This window comes from Canis lupus, chromosome 2, assembly GCF_048164855.1.
Source record: "Canis lupus baileyi chromosome 2, mCanLup2.hap1, whole genome shotgun sequence".
NCBI lineage: Eukaryota > Metazoa > Chordata > Mammalia > Carnivora > Canidae > Canis > Canis lupus.
Window position 1 is genome coordinate 26,456,668 of NC_132839.1, and position 17,206 is coordinate 26,473,873.

The 17,206-nt window shown below is 37.0% G+C and overlaps 1 protein-coding gene across 17 annotated transcripts in view; it reads right to left on the reverse strand.

The window, feature by feature from the left end:
* Positions 1–17,206, reverse strand: part of ATG10 (autophagy related 10) — a 223,133-nt gene that overhangs the window by 163,287 nt on the left and 42,640 nt on the right. For 15 of the 17 annotated variants that reach the window (XR_012015110.1, XR_012015115.1, XR_012015107.1 and 12 more), the window contains one exon: positions 2,778–2,885. Coding sequence is in view for 14 of the 17 variants with exons in the window: in XM_072793207.1 (XP_072649308.1) it covers positions 2,778–2,885 (108 nt within the window). In the remaining 3 variants the exon portion in view is untranslated. Of the gene's footprint in view, positions 1–2,777; positions 2,886–3,701; positions 3,898–15,329; positions 15,432–17,206 lie in introns of those variants that run through there. The other 2 variants (XM_072793272.1, XM_072793262.1) reach the window with 2 other exon arrangements.

Below are 17,206 nucleotides of genomic sequence, written 5' to 3' on the forward strand. Positions count from 1 at the left end.
CTATGTTCAACTCCACTTCATCCAATGGTTGATGGACAAGTCAATAATTGTCACAGAGTACAAAAGACCAATCCCAATGACACAAAGTGGAACTAATTCTGGGTGTCCTTTGTGCTCCAGACCTTCCCATGGGATCAGACCCAAGCTGGTTTCTAGCGGAGACCACATTCTTCTTTAGCTTTTATCTCTTGTCCTATCCTGCTTCTGTCACTCTCTTTCTTCTACAAGCTCATCCCTAACAATACACTTGAACAGGCACCTCCATCATAGGCTCTGCTTCTGGCAAACCCAACCTGAGACATCTCTCATCCCACCAAGATTATTGCAATATCGACTCTGTCATACATTATATTAACTAACCATCTCAGCTGTGCAGCATCTCAAATATGCTAAGCATTCTAATCATAGAGCAATGCAGTAGCTCTCAAAATGGGACCCTGGGCCAGCAGCAGCAGCATCATTTGGGAACTTGTTAGAACTGCAAACTCTCACGCCATATTCCAAGCATACTGAATCAAAAATGCCATCATAAAAATGTGCCATAATTAACCAATCCATTATTATACATCTCAGCAGTTCCCATTTCTTCCTAGTATACATAATATTAAAATGAATGTACTTACAGGTAAATCTCTGTATGCATTTCTAATTATTCTATGAGTATTTGTCTGCAATCTACTTTGAGGTAAAAGAATTAAAAAATAAGATGTAGGGCAGCCCGGGTGGCTCAGGGGTTTAGCGCCACCTTCGGCCCAGGGCGTGATCCTGGAGACCCGGGATCGAGTCCCACGTCGGGCTCCCTGCATGGAGCCTGCTTCTCCCTCTGCCTGTGTCTCTGCCTCTCTCTCTCTCTCTCTCTCTCTCTCTCATGTCTCTCATGAATACATAAATAAAATCTTTAAAATAAAATAAAATAAAAAATAAGATGTAAAAATAGATGAATAGAGGGACAGACATATAATAAAGCAAACACAGCAAGTGTTAATGAAAAAATCTAGGAGGATATGGACATTGACTGCAAAACTTTCGCAACTTTTTCATGTTTGAAAAAAAAATTTTAAGATTTCATTTATTTATTTGACAGAGAGCAAAAGCAGGGGGAGTAGCAGGGAGAGGGAGAAGCAGGCTTCCCATGGAGTAGGGAGCCTGATGTGGGGCCATATTTGAAATTTTTTAGAAAATGTTTAAAATGAAAAATGTTGAAAAGATTTGTATTTGATGAGGTTAATTCCTAGAATTGGAATAAATTGTTCATAGTATGTGCCCATCTTTATACTCTGTGAAGTTAAAACATCAACCAGAAAGTGTCAGTTCCCTCACACTGTCAACACCACTTTTTAGTGCTTTTCAAATCTCTGCCAACGTTTTAGGCATAAACTGGTAATTCATCTTTTAAATCACCATTTCCATGTGCATTTTTAAGTCAATATGTAATGAATTTAAAAGCTTCCTAACATGCTCAGCCTCAGATTTGATGTTGGTTATTTGAACTAAGAAGCAGTAATCAGGATTTGAGTGCCCACCCAGGGGCACTTAGCTTATTACCAAACATAATACCCTCAAGAATAACTTGCAAAAACTGAATCACATTGGCAAGAGTCATCTCTAGGCCAGTATCCTACATGGGCAGGGAAGAGGGAGGGTTAGGGCTAGATTGGCAAATGGGTCTACTTTAACAGGTCCTGGAAAGGGGCTCTTCCTTCACAAGAAAAGTGCCCTCTCCCATTTTACTTACTGAAGTATTTTACTTCAGAATGGGCTCTACAAAATTATGGTATAGCCACAGAATGAAACACAATGAAGCCAATTAAAAAGAACTATGGAATCCTACATTTACTGACATGGAAAGATCTCCATGATACATGACTTGTTCATTGGACAAACAAAAAATATGTGAGTGTGTGTATGATAGAAAATGTGTGTTGGGGCACCCGGATGGCTCAGTCAGTTAGGCAGCTGCCTTCGCTCAAGTCATGACCCAGAGTAGGGCTGCCTGCTTGGTGGGGAACCTGCTTCTCTCTCTCCCTGGCTTGTGCTCTCTTCCACTCTCTCTGTCCCTCAAATAAATAAATAAATACATAAATAAATATTTTTTTAAAAAAGAAAATGTGAAGAAGTATATTTACTAAAATATTAATAGTGGCTGCCTCCAGTTAAAGGACATATGGGAGGTTTTTTTACTCTATGTATTTCTTTATTGTTTATTTTTGCCATGGATATATAAAAATTCTTATTAACAATAGCAATATAAGACGGCTATTTGCATTTTGATAAAAATAAAATTGAAAGTATCCCAGAAAACCACTAAGCCATTAGCACCTTATTAAAATTTAATATAGCAAGATTTTCAAGTCAAGGTTAAAGTCCCCTAAGGAATGAGACCTAGATCCAGCATATTTTAAAGGACATGGGAGAAAACAGTTAAGGACAGACTAGGCAAAGAGGTCTCCTGCCATGTATTAATCAGCTGAGGGACAGATCTGTATTGTCCTGGGAGGATCTCACTGGGGAAAAATCAACAGGCAACAGAAGGTATCTGTGGTCTTCTAATCCACAGTCTGCATAGACTCAAAGTGGATCTTAACTTTACCACAATTTCTGCTTTCAATATTATACAAGAAAATACCTTCTAACCCATGATGTTCAATTCTCTCCCTACAGCAGGCCCAGGATCCAATGCCAGTTATGTTTTTCAAATACATATTTAACAGATTAAAACTGTTTAATTTATACTCACAAAGACTGAAAAGGAGAATATGATATAGTAAACCACTTACCTCCATGGGAAGACATGTCTGTACATGGGCAGATGTTCCTGGAGGTGACATCGGCATCCCAGGTTTAATTTGAAAATGTGTTTTGCACATGTAGCCTTCAGAACAGTCCTGTGTTCCACACAAAGAATACAAAAGAAAATGCCAATTATCTTAAGAAAACATCATTTTAAGAACTACAGTTTCTCATAAATTTAAAGCTGAGTAAAGAAAAGTATATTAAATGATAGGAGATAATATGGATATATAAATCCATTCAATAAACTCTGAACAGAGTAAGCTCTCATTGGATGTAAATTTTAATCCCCTACCTTTATCACTTACTAATATTTCCTCTTCTCTTAGATATCCCCCCTCCTTTTTCTTCTAAGCAGTCCATAGCATAGAAGTCATAGTTCAAAACTTTAGCAGTTGGTAGCTGCTAAAAAGCATTTAAACTTATAAAAATATTTTGTGACATATTAATATTGATTTCATTGCCTATATAGAAAGAAACTTAAAGAGGATTTGCAACAGATCTTGAAGCTAGAAGGGACCTTCCACTTTAATTTCTTGTTCAAGGCAAGATCTCCATTACAACATCACAGGGAGGTAATTATGCAGCACCTGCCTAAGCACGTCCAGGAACCTTTCCTTTACTCCCTTTTATGACCACCACCTCTGTTTTGGTGCATGGTACATAGAGAAAATATTATCTTATTTTTTTATTTTTTTATTTATTTATCTTATTATCTTATTATCTTATTAAACATTTCTGCACTGAAATGTTTCTCTTTAACTTTAACTCACTGGTTTTAATTCTGCCCTCCAGAGTCGAAACTCTTCTCTATAAAGTTATTCTTCAAAGACTTGAAGACAATTACCACCATTTTCAAATGTTCCTTAGAAGATATAATTTCCAAGCCCTTTATCAGTTGTACTTCTCACCTCTTTCTTATACTTGCTCTTAAATACACTAATGGGGGCAGCCCCAGTGGCTCAGCGGTTTAGTGCCACCTTCAGCCCAGGGCATGATCCTGGGGTCCGGGATCGAGTCCCACGTCGGGTTCCCTGCATGGAGCCTGCTTCTCCCTCTGCCTGTGTCTCTGCCTCTCTCTCTCTCTCTCTGTCTCTCTCTCTGTCTGTCATGAATAAATAAATAAAATCTTTTTAAAAATTTAAAAAAATTAAATATGCTAATGGATAATGTTTATCTAATCATCATCAGTTCCATTTTTTTAAGCAAAACTTGGTTGAATTCAACAAAGTCATGTATAAAAATGTAATACCTCCTTATACATGTACTCACTTATCAATGAATATTATTAATTCTCCACCAATTGTCACACTAACACTCACATTTTAACAGAATTTAGCTGTAATTAAGGAAGATGTGATTACTTAATCTGATGCAGTAACAAAAATACAGAATAGCATTCCAACTAAAATAATTCATAATTCACTTAAATATTTTTACTAAGATTTAAAAACTCAGTTTTTAACAACACAATAAGGGAAGAAAAAATTTACAGTGTTTGTAAATGACTTTTAACATTGGTTTTTTTTTTTTTTTTAATTTGTGTCATGCTGGAGCACCTGGGTAGCATAGTCAAAGTGTCTGACTCTTGGCTTCAGCTCAGGTCATGATATCAGGGTGGAGAGATCAAGCCCATGTCAGTCTCTGTGCTCAGCTCAGAGTCTGCTTAAGACTTTCTCTCTTGCTCCCTCTGCCCCTCCCCCCTCTTTAAAATTAACAAATAAAAAAAATAAAAATAAATAAAAAATAAAATTAACAAATAAATATTTTTTAAAAATTGTGTCATGCCAACTATGTAAGAGCATTGGATTTTAAGTAACAGTACTAGGTTAAATAATGTCCCTTCATAATCCCTGTCCTGTGAATGTGACCTTTTGGGAAACAGGGTCTATGCAAATGTACTAAAGTTAAGATGAGGTCATACTGGAACAAGGTAGACTCTGCATCCAATATGACTAGTGTCCTCTTAAGAGGAAAATTTGGCTACAGAGACACAGATACACAGGGGAGAAGGCCATGGGAAGACAGAGGCACAGACTGAAGTGGTATATCTACAAGCCAAAAAATGCCAACAATTGCCATCAACCACCAGAAGCTAGAAGGGGCAAAGAAAAGTTCTTCTCTAGAGCCTTTAGAGGGAGCATGGTCCTGTAAACACCTTGAATTTCAACTCCCAACCTCCAGAACAGGAAGAGAATAAATTTAAGTCATTCAGTTCATAGTACTTTCTTATGGTAGCTCTAAGAAAGTAATGCAGGAACTATATTTTCCAATAAACTTGGTGGCATATTTACAATGCCTCCCAGTTAGCTGGACATCCCACCAGCCCTCCTATAAAAGAACCTTGCTGGTTGGTCCTGATCAGCACCAGTTCTTTTGGCTGGACCCAACTTATTCTGATTGGTTGATTCCACTGCCATGGATGGCTAAATATTTAAGTATCATTCCTCCCTGTAAGGTAAGCTATCAGGTATCCAAAACTATCACCTTTAAAAAAATATTTTTTTATTTATTTGAGAAAGCACATGCACTCATAAGCAGGGGGAGGGGCAGAGAGGGAGGGAAAGAATCTCAAGCAGACTCTGTGCCAGTGTAGAGCCCATAGGAGGTTCAATGTCTGACACTAAGAACATGACCCAAGCAGAAACCAAGAGTCCCACACTCAGCTGATTGAGCCACTCAGGTACCCCAATACTATCTCCTTTTATTATTTCATTAAACTTATACATTTTGTAGATGGAATTATTGTTTTAAATTCTAGCTCTGCATCAACCAAACACAAGCACAGCCCCTGATGGCACTCAACCACTGAAATATTTTCATTTGGACGACATAAATGACTTAATATTGGCTTAAATCAAAGATATATGTAGTGATTGTTACTTTTTACATCAGGTATCTATTTCCCCTTCTTCTGGAACAGTAGCCAATTTTCTTCTAAGGAATCATTCCCTTCTCCCCTATAAGTATGGACATGGCTGCCCTACACTCAGAACGATCACAGGACTCTGATCTGGCCAATAAGAACATAAGTCTTGCTAGCCTCAGAGACTCGGGCAGGGGCAAAAAATCTACTCAAGGCCAATGAAACACAGTTAAGGACTCTGGTTAGGGGAGTGGGAAGATACTCTCTTTTCTACTGGAATTGAACCAGGAAGATAAAGTCTTGGCAGTGTTGGCAGCCATCATATAATTAAATGGAACCTGAGAATGAAGCCATGCAGAGGAAAGTAAGACCATGAAATGCGGAAAGACGAGATCTTGATTACACTATTCATACCAACCATACCTGAAGCTAGTTCTACCTTCAAATTTTTCAATTACTTGGCCTCCAAAGCCCCTTCTTGGCTTCACCCAATTTGGATTGGGTTTCCTGTCACTTGCAACTGAAATAATATTTCTATAAAATGCCCTATATTATGTTATTAGGGTTTTGTTTTTAAGATTTTATTTATTTATTCATGAGAGACACAGAGACAGAGGCAGAGACACAGGCAGAGGGAGAAGCAGGCTCCATGCAGAGAGCCTGATGTAGTACTCAATCCCGGGACCCCAGGGTCATGCCCCGAGCCAAAGGCACACACCCAGCTGCTGAGCCACCCAAGCTCAGGAACTAAATAGTTTAAATAGTTTAAAACAAGGTATGATTTTCCAGTATCCTCCTATGACCATGGAAGGAGTCTCTTAAGCAATAAAATAGTTTGACTTGAATAAATAAATAAACAAACATGATTTCTATTGTATTTATGAACACCCTTGTTATAATAGATAATCAATAGTTGATTATAAAAAATTTTTACCAAATATAGTAAATCCAAAATGGTATGTGATTGTGAATCAAAAAGTACCAGCAGTCTGCAATTTAAAAATAATCCAGGTATGGGGGGGGAGGTACTCTTAAGACATGCAGAGAAAAGTTAAAACTAAGCTGTGTGTGCTGAATCTGATTCATCAAATGAGAGTAACTATTCTATTTCATGAGTGCTGATCAGACAACCTCTCCTTGAGATCATCTATAATTTAGTAAAACCCTAATTACAAGGCAAAATACATCTCCTTTGACATCAAGAGGTTAAGTCCGAAATTCCTATGCACCTCTGTTATAAAATTTAAATATATTATCTGATCTCTTTTCCAATGAATTGACAGATATGTCATTTTTAATATTACTTATAATTTAAGGGATTTTATTTCTATTTTAGGTAATTCATGATGCTACTATTAGTGTAAGTAGCATCATGCACAAGGGCTTTTGATTCAGCCTCTATCTGGTCATGGTAATTTTCTTTTTGGTATCAATCTCTCAAACATCAAGATTAGCCTTGAAAAATTAAATATAGGGAAAAAATAACAGTTTAAAGCATTTTAGCTTCCTTTCAAACATTTGCTTCCACAGAAGTAGGCCTTTCTCCTACACTGCTTTAATTTAAGGCAGAAAAATGTTTTATTCTTCACTGTTGGAAGGTTATTTTTGTAGAAACAAGCAAACGTAAAAGCATGAGAACTGCCCTCCTGAGCTAGCACTGCCGTCCATCTAGCCCAATAAATGATAATTAACTCAAATTTTGACCAACTTTTCTGGTTGACATTCAACTCTAGCTTCCCCTCATTCTTTCTGTACTTAAGATAGACTACAACTTAGTGTTTTCTTTAATTTTTAACATATGTTAGTTTTGTTTCCAAAGTTAGGGCCTAGGTTCCAGGCCATAGGGAAGAAAGGGTCCACATAAAAACCTGGCCTCTGGTCCCTGAAAATACCCTAGACCAGAACAGGAAAAAGTAGGAACAAAAGAAATCTTGCAATTTATCCAGCTCAACCCTCTCATTTTAGAGATAAGAGGGTGAAGGACTGAAGTACTTTTGAGAGACTTGTCTTACAGCTAATTGGGGGAAGTGCTGGAAGTGGAAAGGAGGCCTCTTGACCCAGCGCTTGCTACCACACTCAGCAATTCTTCCAGAATCAGGATCATGGCAGAAACATGCTTACTGACTCTCAGGGAGTGGTGTAAGCCCACGCTTTGCACACTGAGTAACAAACTGAAGCTGTTCAAGCGTGGTCTGGGGACCAGCAGCCTCCATGTCACCTGGGAGCTTGTTAGACACACAGACTCTCAAGCTCCTCCTCAGACTTCCTGAATCAGAATCTGTATTTAACAGGACCCCAGGTGATTTGTGTGCACATTTGGAAGCACTGAGGCAACATGCACTGCAATCCCTGATTCAAAGGTATGGCAAACTGATTACATTAAACAGTGGTTCTCAGCCCTAGCTGAGACCAGTGAAATCACAATCTTTCTACAGTGCAAACTTCAATGTAGCAACCAGCGTTGAGAACTACTTTACTTAATTAATTCACTGAAGTTCCCATTTTAAACTCTGAGAACAGTCAACCAAGTAAGTATTCTGTAGCTGTCTTAGGAGAAATGGCCACAAACAACTCCCAACCTCCAGGAATACCATGGCCCACTTGGAGCTCTCCATAGGCAAAATTGGCTTCTGCGAATTCTCATCTTGAGCGAATTCTCATTTTGACAGCACCGAGACAACTTTTTAAGTGGTCTTTACTACCACCTCAAACTCCACTTTCTGGCAACTTGCCCAGCCTTGACCCAAGCCTCTGTAACTGTCATTAACAACTCAAAACTGTCACCACCCCATGTCCAACTACACTTTAGCCATCAGAGCTCCTTACTGCCCATCCGCCACTAAGCACAGGTTGCTTCACTCTGTCACTGCAGAAGAGAAATAATAGAAAATGTCCAGGTGTTGTTCTCCAGACACCACTAATGAAAAAAAGAACACTTCCGCCTCATAGTCAAAACTCAAGTTATCTACATAGAATATCCTTCACATTACACCAAAATGTGGAATAAAGAGTTAAATGAGAAAAACAAAAACATCAATGTGCTAGATGAAAACACTGGAATGAATGTGTACATAAAGATATATATGTAATTTCATATTTATATTTATGTATGTATTTAAGGATATTTTTAAAATAAATAAAAACCCACAGTTATAATAAAATAATAATAATAATTTCTATATCATGGAAAAAAATCTTAACACCATAAAATCAAAAGATAAATATCAAAGTATGAAAAATACATTTGTAGCCCATATCATAGGACTAATTTTGTCAATATATAGTTTTAATTTCCCCCAATGTATTAATAGTTCCAGTAAATCAGTAAGAAAAAGACCAACAGGGGTGCCTACGTGGCTAAGTTAGTTAAGCAGCTACCTTTGGCTCAGGTCATGATCCCAGGGTCCTGGGATCAAGCACTGCTTCAAACTCCCTGCTCAGCAGGTGGTCTGCTTCTCTCTCTCTCCCTCTGTTCCTCCCCCTGCTCATTCTCCTTCTCTCTCCCTCTCAAATAAATAATTAAAATCTTTAAAAACTAAAAAGACCAACAGCTCAACAGGAAAATGAGCAAAGGATATAAACAGATCACTAAAGAGGAAGTACATATGGATATTAACCATATAAAAATAAACCTATTTTACACATAAGAAAACATTACCCATAAGAAAAATGCAAATTAAAACTACGTGATACCATTTTTTACCTGTCAGATTGACAAAGACCAAAAGCATGAAATAAAGTGTGTAGGTAAAGATGTAGAAAAAAATACACAGGCACTGTCATACATTGCCATGGGCAGGGTAGTTTAAATTAATATAACTTCTCTGGGGAACAAGTTGGCAATAACTAACCAAATTAAAAATGCACATATCTTCCACCCAGAAATGCACCTTATAGATATAGCTGTACATGCAGGAAATAAAATTCATGCAATGATATGTATAAAGTATTGCTTTAATAGCACTCGATTGGAAATAACCTAAATACCTACCAATGAAGTTAAATTATGGTATATGCAAATAATGGAATGTTATTCAGCCATAAAAAAAAATGAGTAAGTTCTCTAAGTATTGATATGGAATAATAACAAAGACCACTGAGGGGAAAAAAATGTGCAGAATAGTATGTGTACATATATATTATGATACCATTTATTTAAATATAATTGTATATGTCTGTGTGTGTATTAAATATATCTGGAAAAAATAAATAAATAAATATATCTGGAAGGACACCCAAAACACTGGTATCAGTGGTAACCTCTGAAGGTCCAGGTGAGGCAGGTGGGAGAGTTAGGAAGGAAACTTATTTTTTTTAGTGTACAAACCCTTTTGTGCCTATAAATAACACTTCATATTAAAGAAATACTTCATTGACTGCCCTTTGAACATATGCCTCCAAGCTATCACACTGCTGTAATAAATTCCAATTTTGAACTTCTAGGGAAAAAATGTCCTGGAAGCCATATAGAACCCTACAGAGACAACCAAATTTTCTAGTGTAGTGCTGACTGAGTATTGGATGGAGATCTAAGGATTTCCTAACAGAACAAGTGTGTGTCTGCTTTCTCACAAATTGCCATGGGCTATGCCACCCAGATAGCTGTTATGCCTGTTGGAATCCAGCTATCCAAACAATTATAGGGCTTCTATTATTGAATTTTAATAAGGGTTTAATGATCTTCTCTAGAAAAACACTGCTATCTAAAAATATATATATATAGGGGCACTTGGGTGGCTCAAGCATCTACCTTCGGCTCAGGTCATGATCCCAGGGTCCTGGGATCGAGCCCCACATCAGGCTCTGTGCTCAGTGGTGAGTCTGCTTCTCCCTCTTCCTCTGCCACTCCCTCCTTTCATGTTCTCTCTCTCCCTCACTCTCTCAAATAAATAAATAAAATATTTAAAATTATATATATATAGATATAGATAGATAGATAGATAGATAGATAGATGCTTATCTAAGGGCCTCAGCTCTACCTTGCAATAAAATATTGCATATAGTACTTAAACTCAAGTTAACTGCCCAGAATGACCAGCTGCATGCAGGGCTTGGCAAGGCTGTTGGGGAGGAATTATGACAAGCAGAAGTTTCTAGGTCACTGCCAACACTGATGAAACAACATGACGTTCAGGGTCAGTGGAACCCTGAGGAAGAGGCCAAACCTAGGCCACAGATCTTGAGTGATTACTCTTTCCCTCCATAAGAGATCAAATCAATACTACCAGCAGCTGCCCATAGCTGATTAATCTTAGGGGTGAAAAAAAGAAAGTGAACACTGCTGCTGAAAAGCAAAGATTACACTGGGTAGATCAGACATTAAACTAATATCTGTCTATTTTTTTAAAAGCCAAAGTCAGATAGCATAGGAAAATAATTGTTAAGGATTTAGAGATCCTCCAGAACACAATTCTAAATATGCTAGTGTGTCCTCTCCTCTTGCCCACTCTTAACACCCACGCAATCTCACTAACTGCAGTTTCAATTTCTGAACCCAGTTACACCTTCCAATGCATGTAGATCCAGGCCATGGCTGACTCTAATGCCATTGAGTCAATATCCAGTCAAAGTAATCCATGAGTAACTCAGGTAAAAATTCAAAAGACCAAAAACTCAAGAAACCAAAAGGAAAAGAGAGGGTATAACATACTTCACCTTTGAAAAAGAGCTTTGTACATCTCTAATCTTCCCTAGTCTTATAGTATTTTGGAGTTTAAAAAACACAACAGTCATTTATTAAATAGCCCACACTTATTTCAAAACTTTCTAGGGGAAAGGAATGGAGATGCAGCTCAGCTTCAGTTGAGGAAGCTGGGGCTGTCCTTTTGAGAAAAAATTAAATCTTCTGACTGGGTCCCATCCAATTAAGGCTGATACCCCCTTGCTTCACCATTTACATGACACAATCCATAATTATTGCTTTTATCTGTGTGACCTACTGTGTGAATGCCTACTGAACACATCTGTTCATTGGCTGGAAATTAAACCACACAAAAACACTGTAACCACTGGCCCTTGACTGGAGGCTCTCTGACTCTTCCCAATTAAAAGAGCTTTCTTGGCCTGGCTGTGGTATGAAACGAAATGAGAATCTGTAGGATTTTGACTGAAACATTCTCTCCACAGCAGTAGCATATCGGACGATTATACTATCTTCTATCACAATACTTAGTCCAGCAATGAATCTTTTTACCTTAGCACACAAATAAACTTTTATTAGATTTAAATTTCTAATCAATCTATAAACAAAGCACAAAGAAATAATTATAATTAATGAACAAAATCTAAATATCATAAATCTTGATGATATAAAAATAGTAATATAATTAATTTTAAAATCAGAAGAATGGGGACTCCTAGGTGGCTCAGTGATTGAGCCTTTGTCACAGTTCATGATCCTGGGATCCTGGATCAAGTTCCACATCATGCTCCCCACAGGGAGCCTGCTTCTCCCTCTGCCTATGTCTCTGCCTCTCTCTGTGTCTCTCATGAATAAATAAAATCTTTTAAAAAAATAATAAAATAAAATAAAAATCAGAAGAACAAGAAGGAATGTGGGAGATAGTATAAGCACATTAATTCCTCATCTATCACAGCAGGATTCAATCACTATTGTCCAAAGATGAGAAACTGGTAAGTAGAAGTACATTGTTTAAAGTTACAAGGATAACTATGAGAATAACCAAGGAATTAATTCTTCATCAATAGGGGCTCCAGTAAACAAATGTAAATCATCCATACAATGGAATACTATGCAACCATCAGAAATAATGAGATATTTCTATATGTGCTCACAAAGAAAGATACTATGATATGTTAGGTGGAAAAGGTAAGTTACAGAACAAGGATCCCATTTATGTAAATATATTATAAATATTCATTCATATATTTATGTACATAGAAAACAAACTACAGACCTGAATCAGAGGAAAGGGAAGAAACTATTTTCACCTGCATTTTATATACTTAAGTATATCAGAGTTTTACAATGGCCATATACTGTTTTTCCTTGTAAAAATTAAATAAAACAAATAAAGTAAAATAAAGACCCAACCCATGAAAGAAAAAGTAACACTGCACTAGGAAGCCTGAAATAGGAAAATCCATTAAAACTTTCCTTCCACTCTATTATTCTAAGGGAAATAAGTCAATCAGAGAAAGATCTCACTCATATGTGGAATTTAAGAGACAAAACAGAGGATCATAGAGGAAGAGAGGAAAAAATAAACAAGACAAAATCCGAGAGGGAGACAAACCATAAGAGGAAACAAACTGAGGGTTGCTGGAAGGGAGGGGTGTGGGGGGATGGGGTAACTGGGTGATGGACATTAAGGAGGGCACATGATGTAGTGAGCACTGGGTATCCTTTAAGACTGATGAATCACTGAACTCTACCTCTGAAACTAAATGCATTATATGAAAATAAATAAATAAATAAATAAATAAATAAATAAATAAATAATACATTATATGTTAATTCATTGAAATTTAATTTTAAAAAATTGTTTTAATTTTCCTTCCACTCTGAAATCAAAATTATTCTAAGAACCATAAAATGTTCTTGCATACAATGTTAACTTTTGTTTTTATTTTGTCTCCTTATTTTTATTTTTTTTAAAGATTTATTTATTTATTCATGATAGACACAGAGAGCGACAGAGAGAGAGAGGGGCAGAGACACAGGAGGAGGGAGAAGCAGGCTCCATGCCGGAAGCCCGACACGGGACTCAATCCCGGGACTCCAGGATTGCGCCCTGGGCCAAAGGCAGGCGCCAAACCGCTGAACCACCCAGGGATCCCTTTTCTTTCCTTTTTAAACTAACCCTCTAGTTGCTAAACCAAAACAAGGGCAATATTTCTTTCCCAGAATTACAGCATATCTTCACTATTTTTCAAATGGACATTTTTTTTTTTTTGGCCACTTAAAATTTCAATTTTAAGGGCTTTCAATTTTCAACTTCATTTCAATATAAACATACTGAGAAGCCTTGCACTGTGCTCATTTATCTAAAACCCTGGTTTTCATATAATTGTCCTGGCTCCCTTTCCCTGGAGAACTCAGACCTCCTATGTCCCCCTTCTCTTCACCTCCAACCCCTTCATAGATGGGCAGTGAATTAATATAATCAATTCCCTTGCCCAAATGCAGGTCAAAGCACAGCAAAGCACAGTGGTCCCAAGGAAAAAAAGAGCAGAAAGATCTGCTCTTAGCCACTTATCAGACCAGAAAAAGTTACTGAGCCAATTTGGTGACCTTATCTGAGAGAAGCACACATTTATATGTTTAAACATACCTACACATCCTGCTTATTTCATAAAAGTTTAAAAAAATGATTAGAGTTTAAATGATGCTAAATTCCTTCCCTTTCTTGGAACCAAAGCATCAAAAGTAACTTTAAATCACATTGGTTCCATTTTCCTTATTTCAACAGATATCTCTACAATATTAAATTTCACTATTAAGCATTTTGTGGGATTTCATCCTCTTTTTCCTCTTTTGTTTTTTAATAATGTTTTCAGGTTTTCTACTTGCCCATTTTGAGTTTTCAATTTTCAGTTCATAGATGTGGGACCTCCATCTGTGCCCTCATACTTTTTTTATATTAAACAATTTGGTTTTGCCTCTTAGTGCATTCCTGCTTATTTGTGCCCAAGGAATGGCCAACAGCTTCTATAACTGATTAGAGGGAATGTGGGGAACCTGGTGCAGAAAAATAATTTTTCTGTGTTTCTACTTCCAATTTAACTTTATAGAGATTTAAAGTATTTTGTTTGCTCCAGTTGAAATGTTCTCAAAGGTTTATCATTGCTTTCCCAATATTGTAGCTTAAAAAACAAACACATAAATGACCCATGTTCTAACTTCCCTGTCTTAATTTATAGATTTAAAGTTACGCCAAATCTTATTCCTTTCATAAGTATTTCCTTTTTTATAACATTATCTCTTCTAAGTAAATCATTCAAGAGAATTAAGAGTACTGAAGTAATTTTATAATTAGAGTAAATTGAAAGAAATTTGATAGTCTCACAGTAGAAAATTATCAGGGTAGCAAGTTGTCACTTTGATTTCAAAGCACTAGTCTTACAAAGCAGTACAAATAATTTATTAACTTTCCTGGTTTTTCAAGAAATAAAGGGTGCCTGAGTTTAGGCAGTTTTACTCAGAGAAGGCTCCTGCTGTGAGGGTGAAAAAAGGCAAAGCGGAAGTAAGAAAGGCCTTCTTGGCACGGGTGCCATACAAAGTACATAAAATGGGTGGCTTAAAACTACGGACATGTATTACTCTCTCACCATTCCGAATCTGGAGGACAGATTCCAAAATCAAGGTGCTAACAGGGCCATATTCTCTCTTTAGACTCTAGGGGAGAAATCTCTCTTGCCTTTTCCTAGGTTCTGGTTGTTGCCCAAATCGCTGCTTCTGTCTTCGTGTTTATCTTTGTGTCCAAATCTCCCTGCTCTTAAAGGACATCAGTCATAATGTACTTAGGACACACTGCAATCCAGTAGAGCCTTATCTTAACTTGATTACATCTGTAAAGACTCTATTTTCAAATAAAATCACATGTACAAATTCTGGGTGGACATGAATTTGAGGAAACACCATTCAACTCAGTTCAGACGGCAAAGCAGAAAGAGGTGGGAGAAAGGTAGTCACTCAGCTCCTGCAGCTTACCCAGAGGAACAGCCGAGGCAGGATGAAGCCAATGGCCAATACTTCAGAAGCTATTTCAGCCTGAGCACACTAGGCCAGATTCTAATGGCTCCTCCTGGAAACCAAAAGGGTTTTGACCAATCATGGGGAAGAAGAAGCTGTTAGAGAAGGCTGCACAAGAGTAGTACAATTACTGTTTTTTATCCATAGGGCCTGGATAATATGAGATTGAAGACTTAACTAAAATCATTCTACTTGCCAAAAAGGGCATTTAATATCCACTATTTGGATCAATACCAGGTTATGTGGCAAACTCACACTGTTGGCAGAGAAGAGGGAAAAGAAGGAAAAAGAGAGGGAAGATGTTATCCATTCAGCCTTATTTATTAATGTAACAAAAGTGCCCTGACATATTTCCCAGAATGAGTCACAATCTGTGCCCTCTTAGTCATTTCCATTCCAAGCCTGTACATGTTTAAAGCTCTTCCACTGAATGCCCTCCCCTTCTGTATCTTCTATCAGAACTCCTGCTTCCCATAGCTTGACATGAGCAAGTGACAGAAGAAGAAAGTCTGTTGCCTCTGTATCATGGCAGGAGGTAGGAGAAAGCTGGTCTGATAAAATCCAATAGCGGAAGGAACAGAAGCACACCCCCTTGCCTCACACATACGCTACAAATCTTAGGGAGACATCTTTAATATTTCTTCTTCATTTCCAAGAGTTAATCATGTTCTCCTACTGCTGTATTCCCAATCTTAGATTTGGAAACAGACCAGTTGAACTGATGATCATATATTTACCAATAGCTTAAAATCTGTATTTGTTAAACTTACATTTCATATAATGGCAATACATACTATATCCTTCAAGAAGCTTTACATTCTTGTTTCTTTAATCTTCTATAGAATAATGGAGACTAGACTTCACTCCTATCTTAAACAACTAGAAAATCAAACAAAAGATGTGAAATCAGAATTTTCAGATATGGGACACAGGAAATGCAGGACAGTGATCACTAAGAGATGGGAAATAAACAAGTAAGCTCTACAAATGTCTCAGTTCACTGCCTGAAGAAAGTTCTCGCAAAAGACAAAATAGCAAATGATTCCATGATTTGCTTAAACAATCTAAGAGAATCAACAGAAAAAGTAATAAAAATAAATAAGAGACTTTCAGAGAGTGGCCAGGAAAAAGATCAACATATAAAAATTATTAATTTTACAACTATGACAATAATCCATTAAAACCATAAAGATAAAATGCCTCATTCCCAGCTTGAACAAAAATGTCAAGTATATAGGAACATACCTATCATGTGAGGAAAACTCTACAACTTTACAGTAAACTATGAAAAAAATCCAAAGTATTTTTATGAAACTTGTAAAATTATTCTAAAATTTATATTAAAAATGCACAGAAGTGGGATCCCTGGGTGGCGCAGCGGTTTAGCACCTGCCTTTGGCCCAGGGCGCGATCCTGGAGACCTGGGATCGAATCCCACGTCGGGCTCCCGGTGCATGGAGCCTGCTTCTCCCTCTGCCTATGTCTCTGCCTCTTTCTCTCTCTCTGTGTGTGACTATCATAAATAAATAAAAATTTTAAAAAAATGCACAGAAGTAGTTAACATTTTTAGAAAAGAGCAATGAATGGTATAATTATCAGATATCAAAATTAACTAAAGAGCACTAGCAATCATTAAAATCTATGTTATTGTGACAGAAAAGAAAAATAGATCAAAGATAAGAATATGGAGTCTAGAAGGAGACTCATGTTAGAATTTAATATATAATTTAAAGAATTGGATCATAGATGAAAGAAGAGATGAGTCAATAATAAACATGAAGACAACTGGTTCACCATTAAATAAAATAAATAAACTATATTACTATCCCACACAA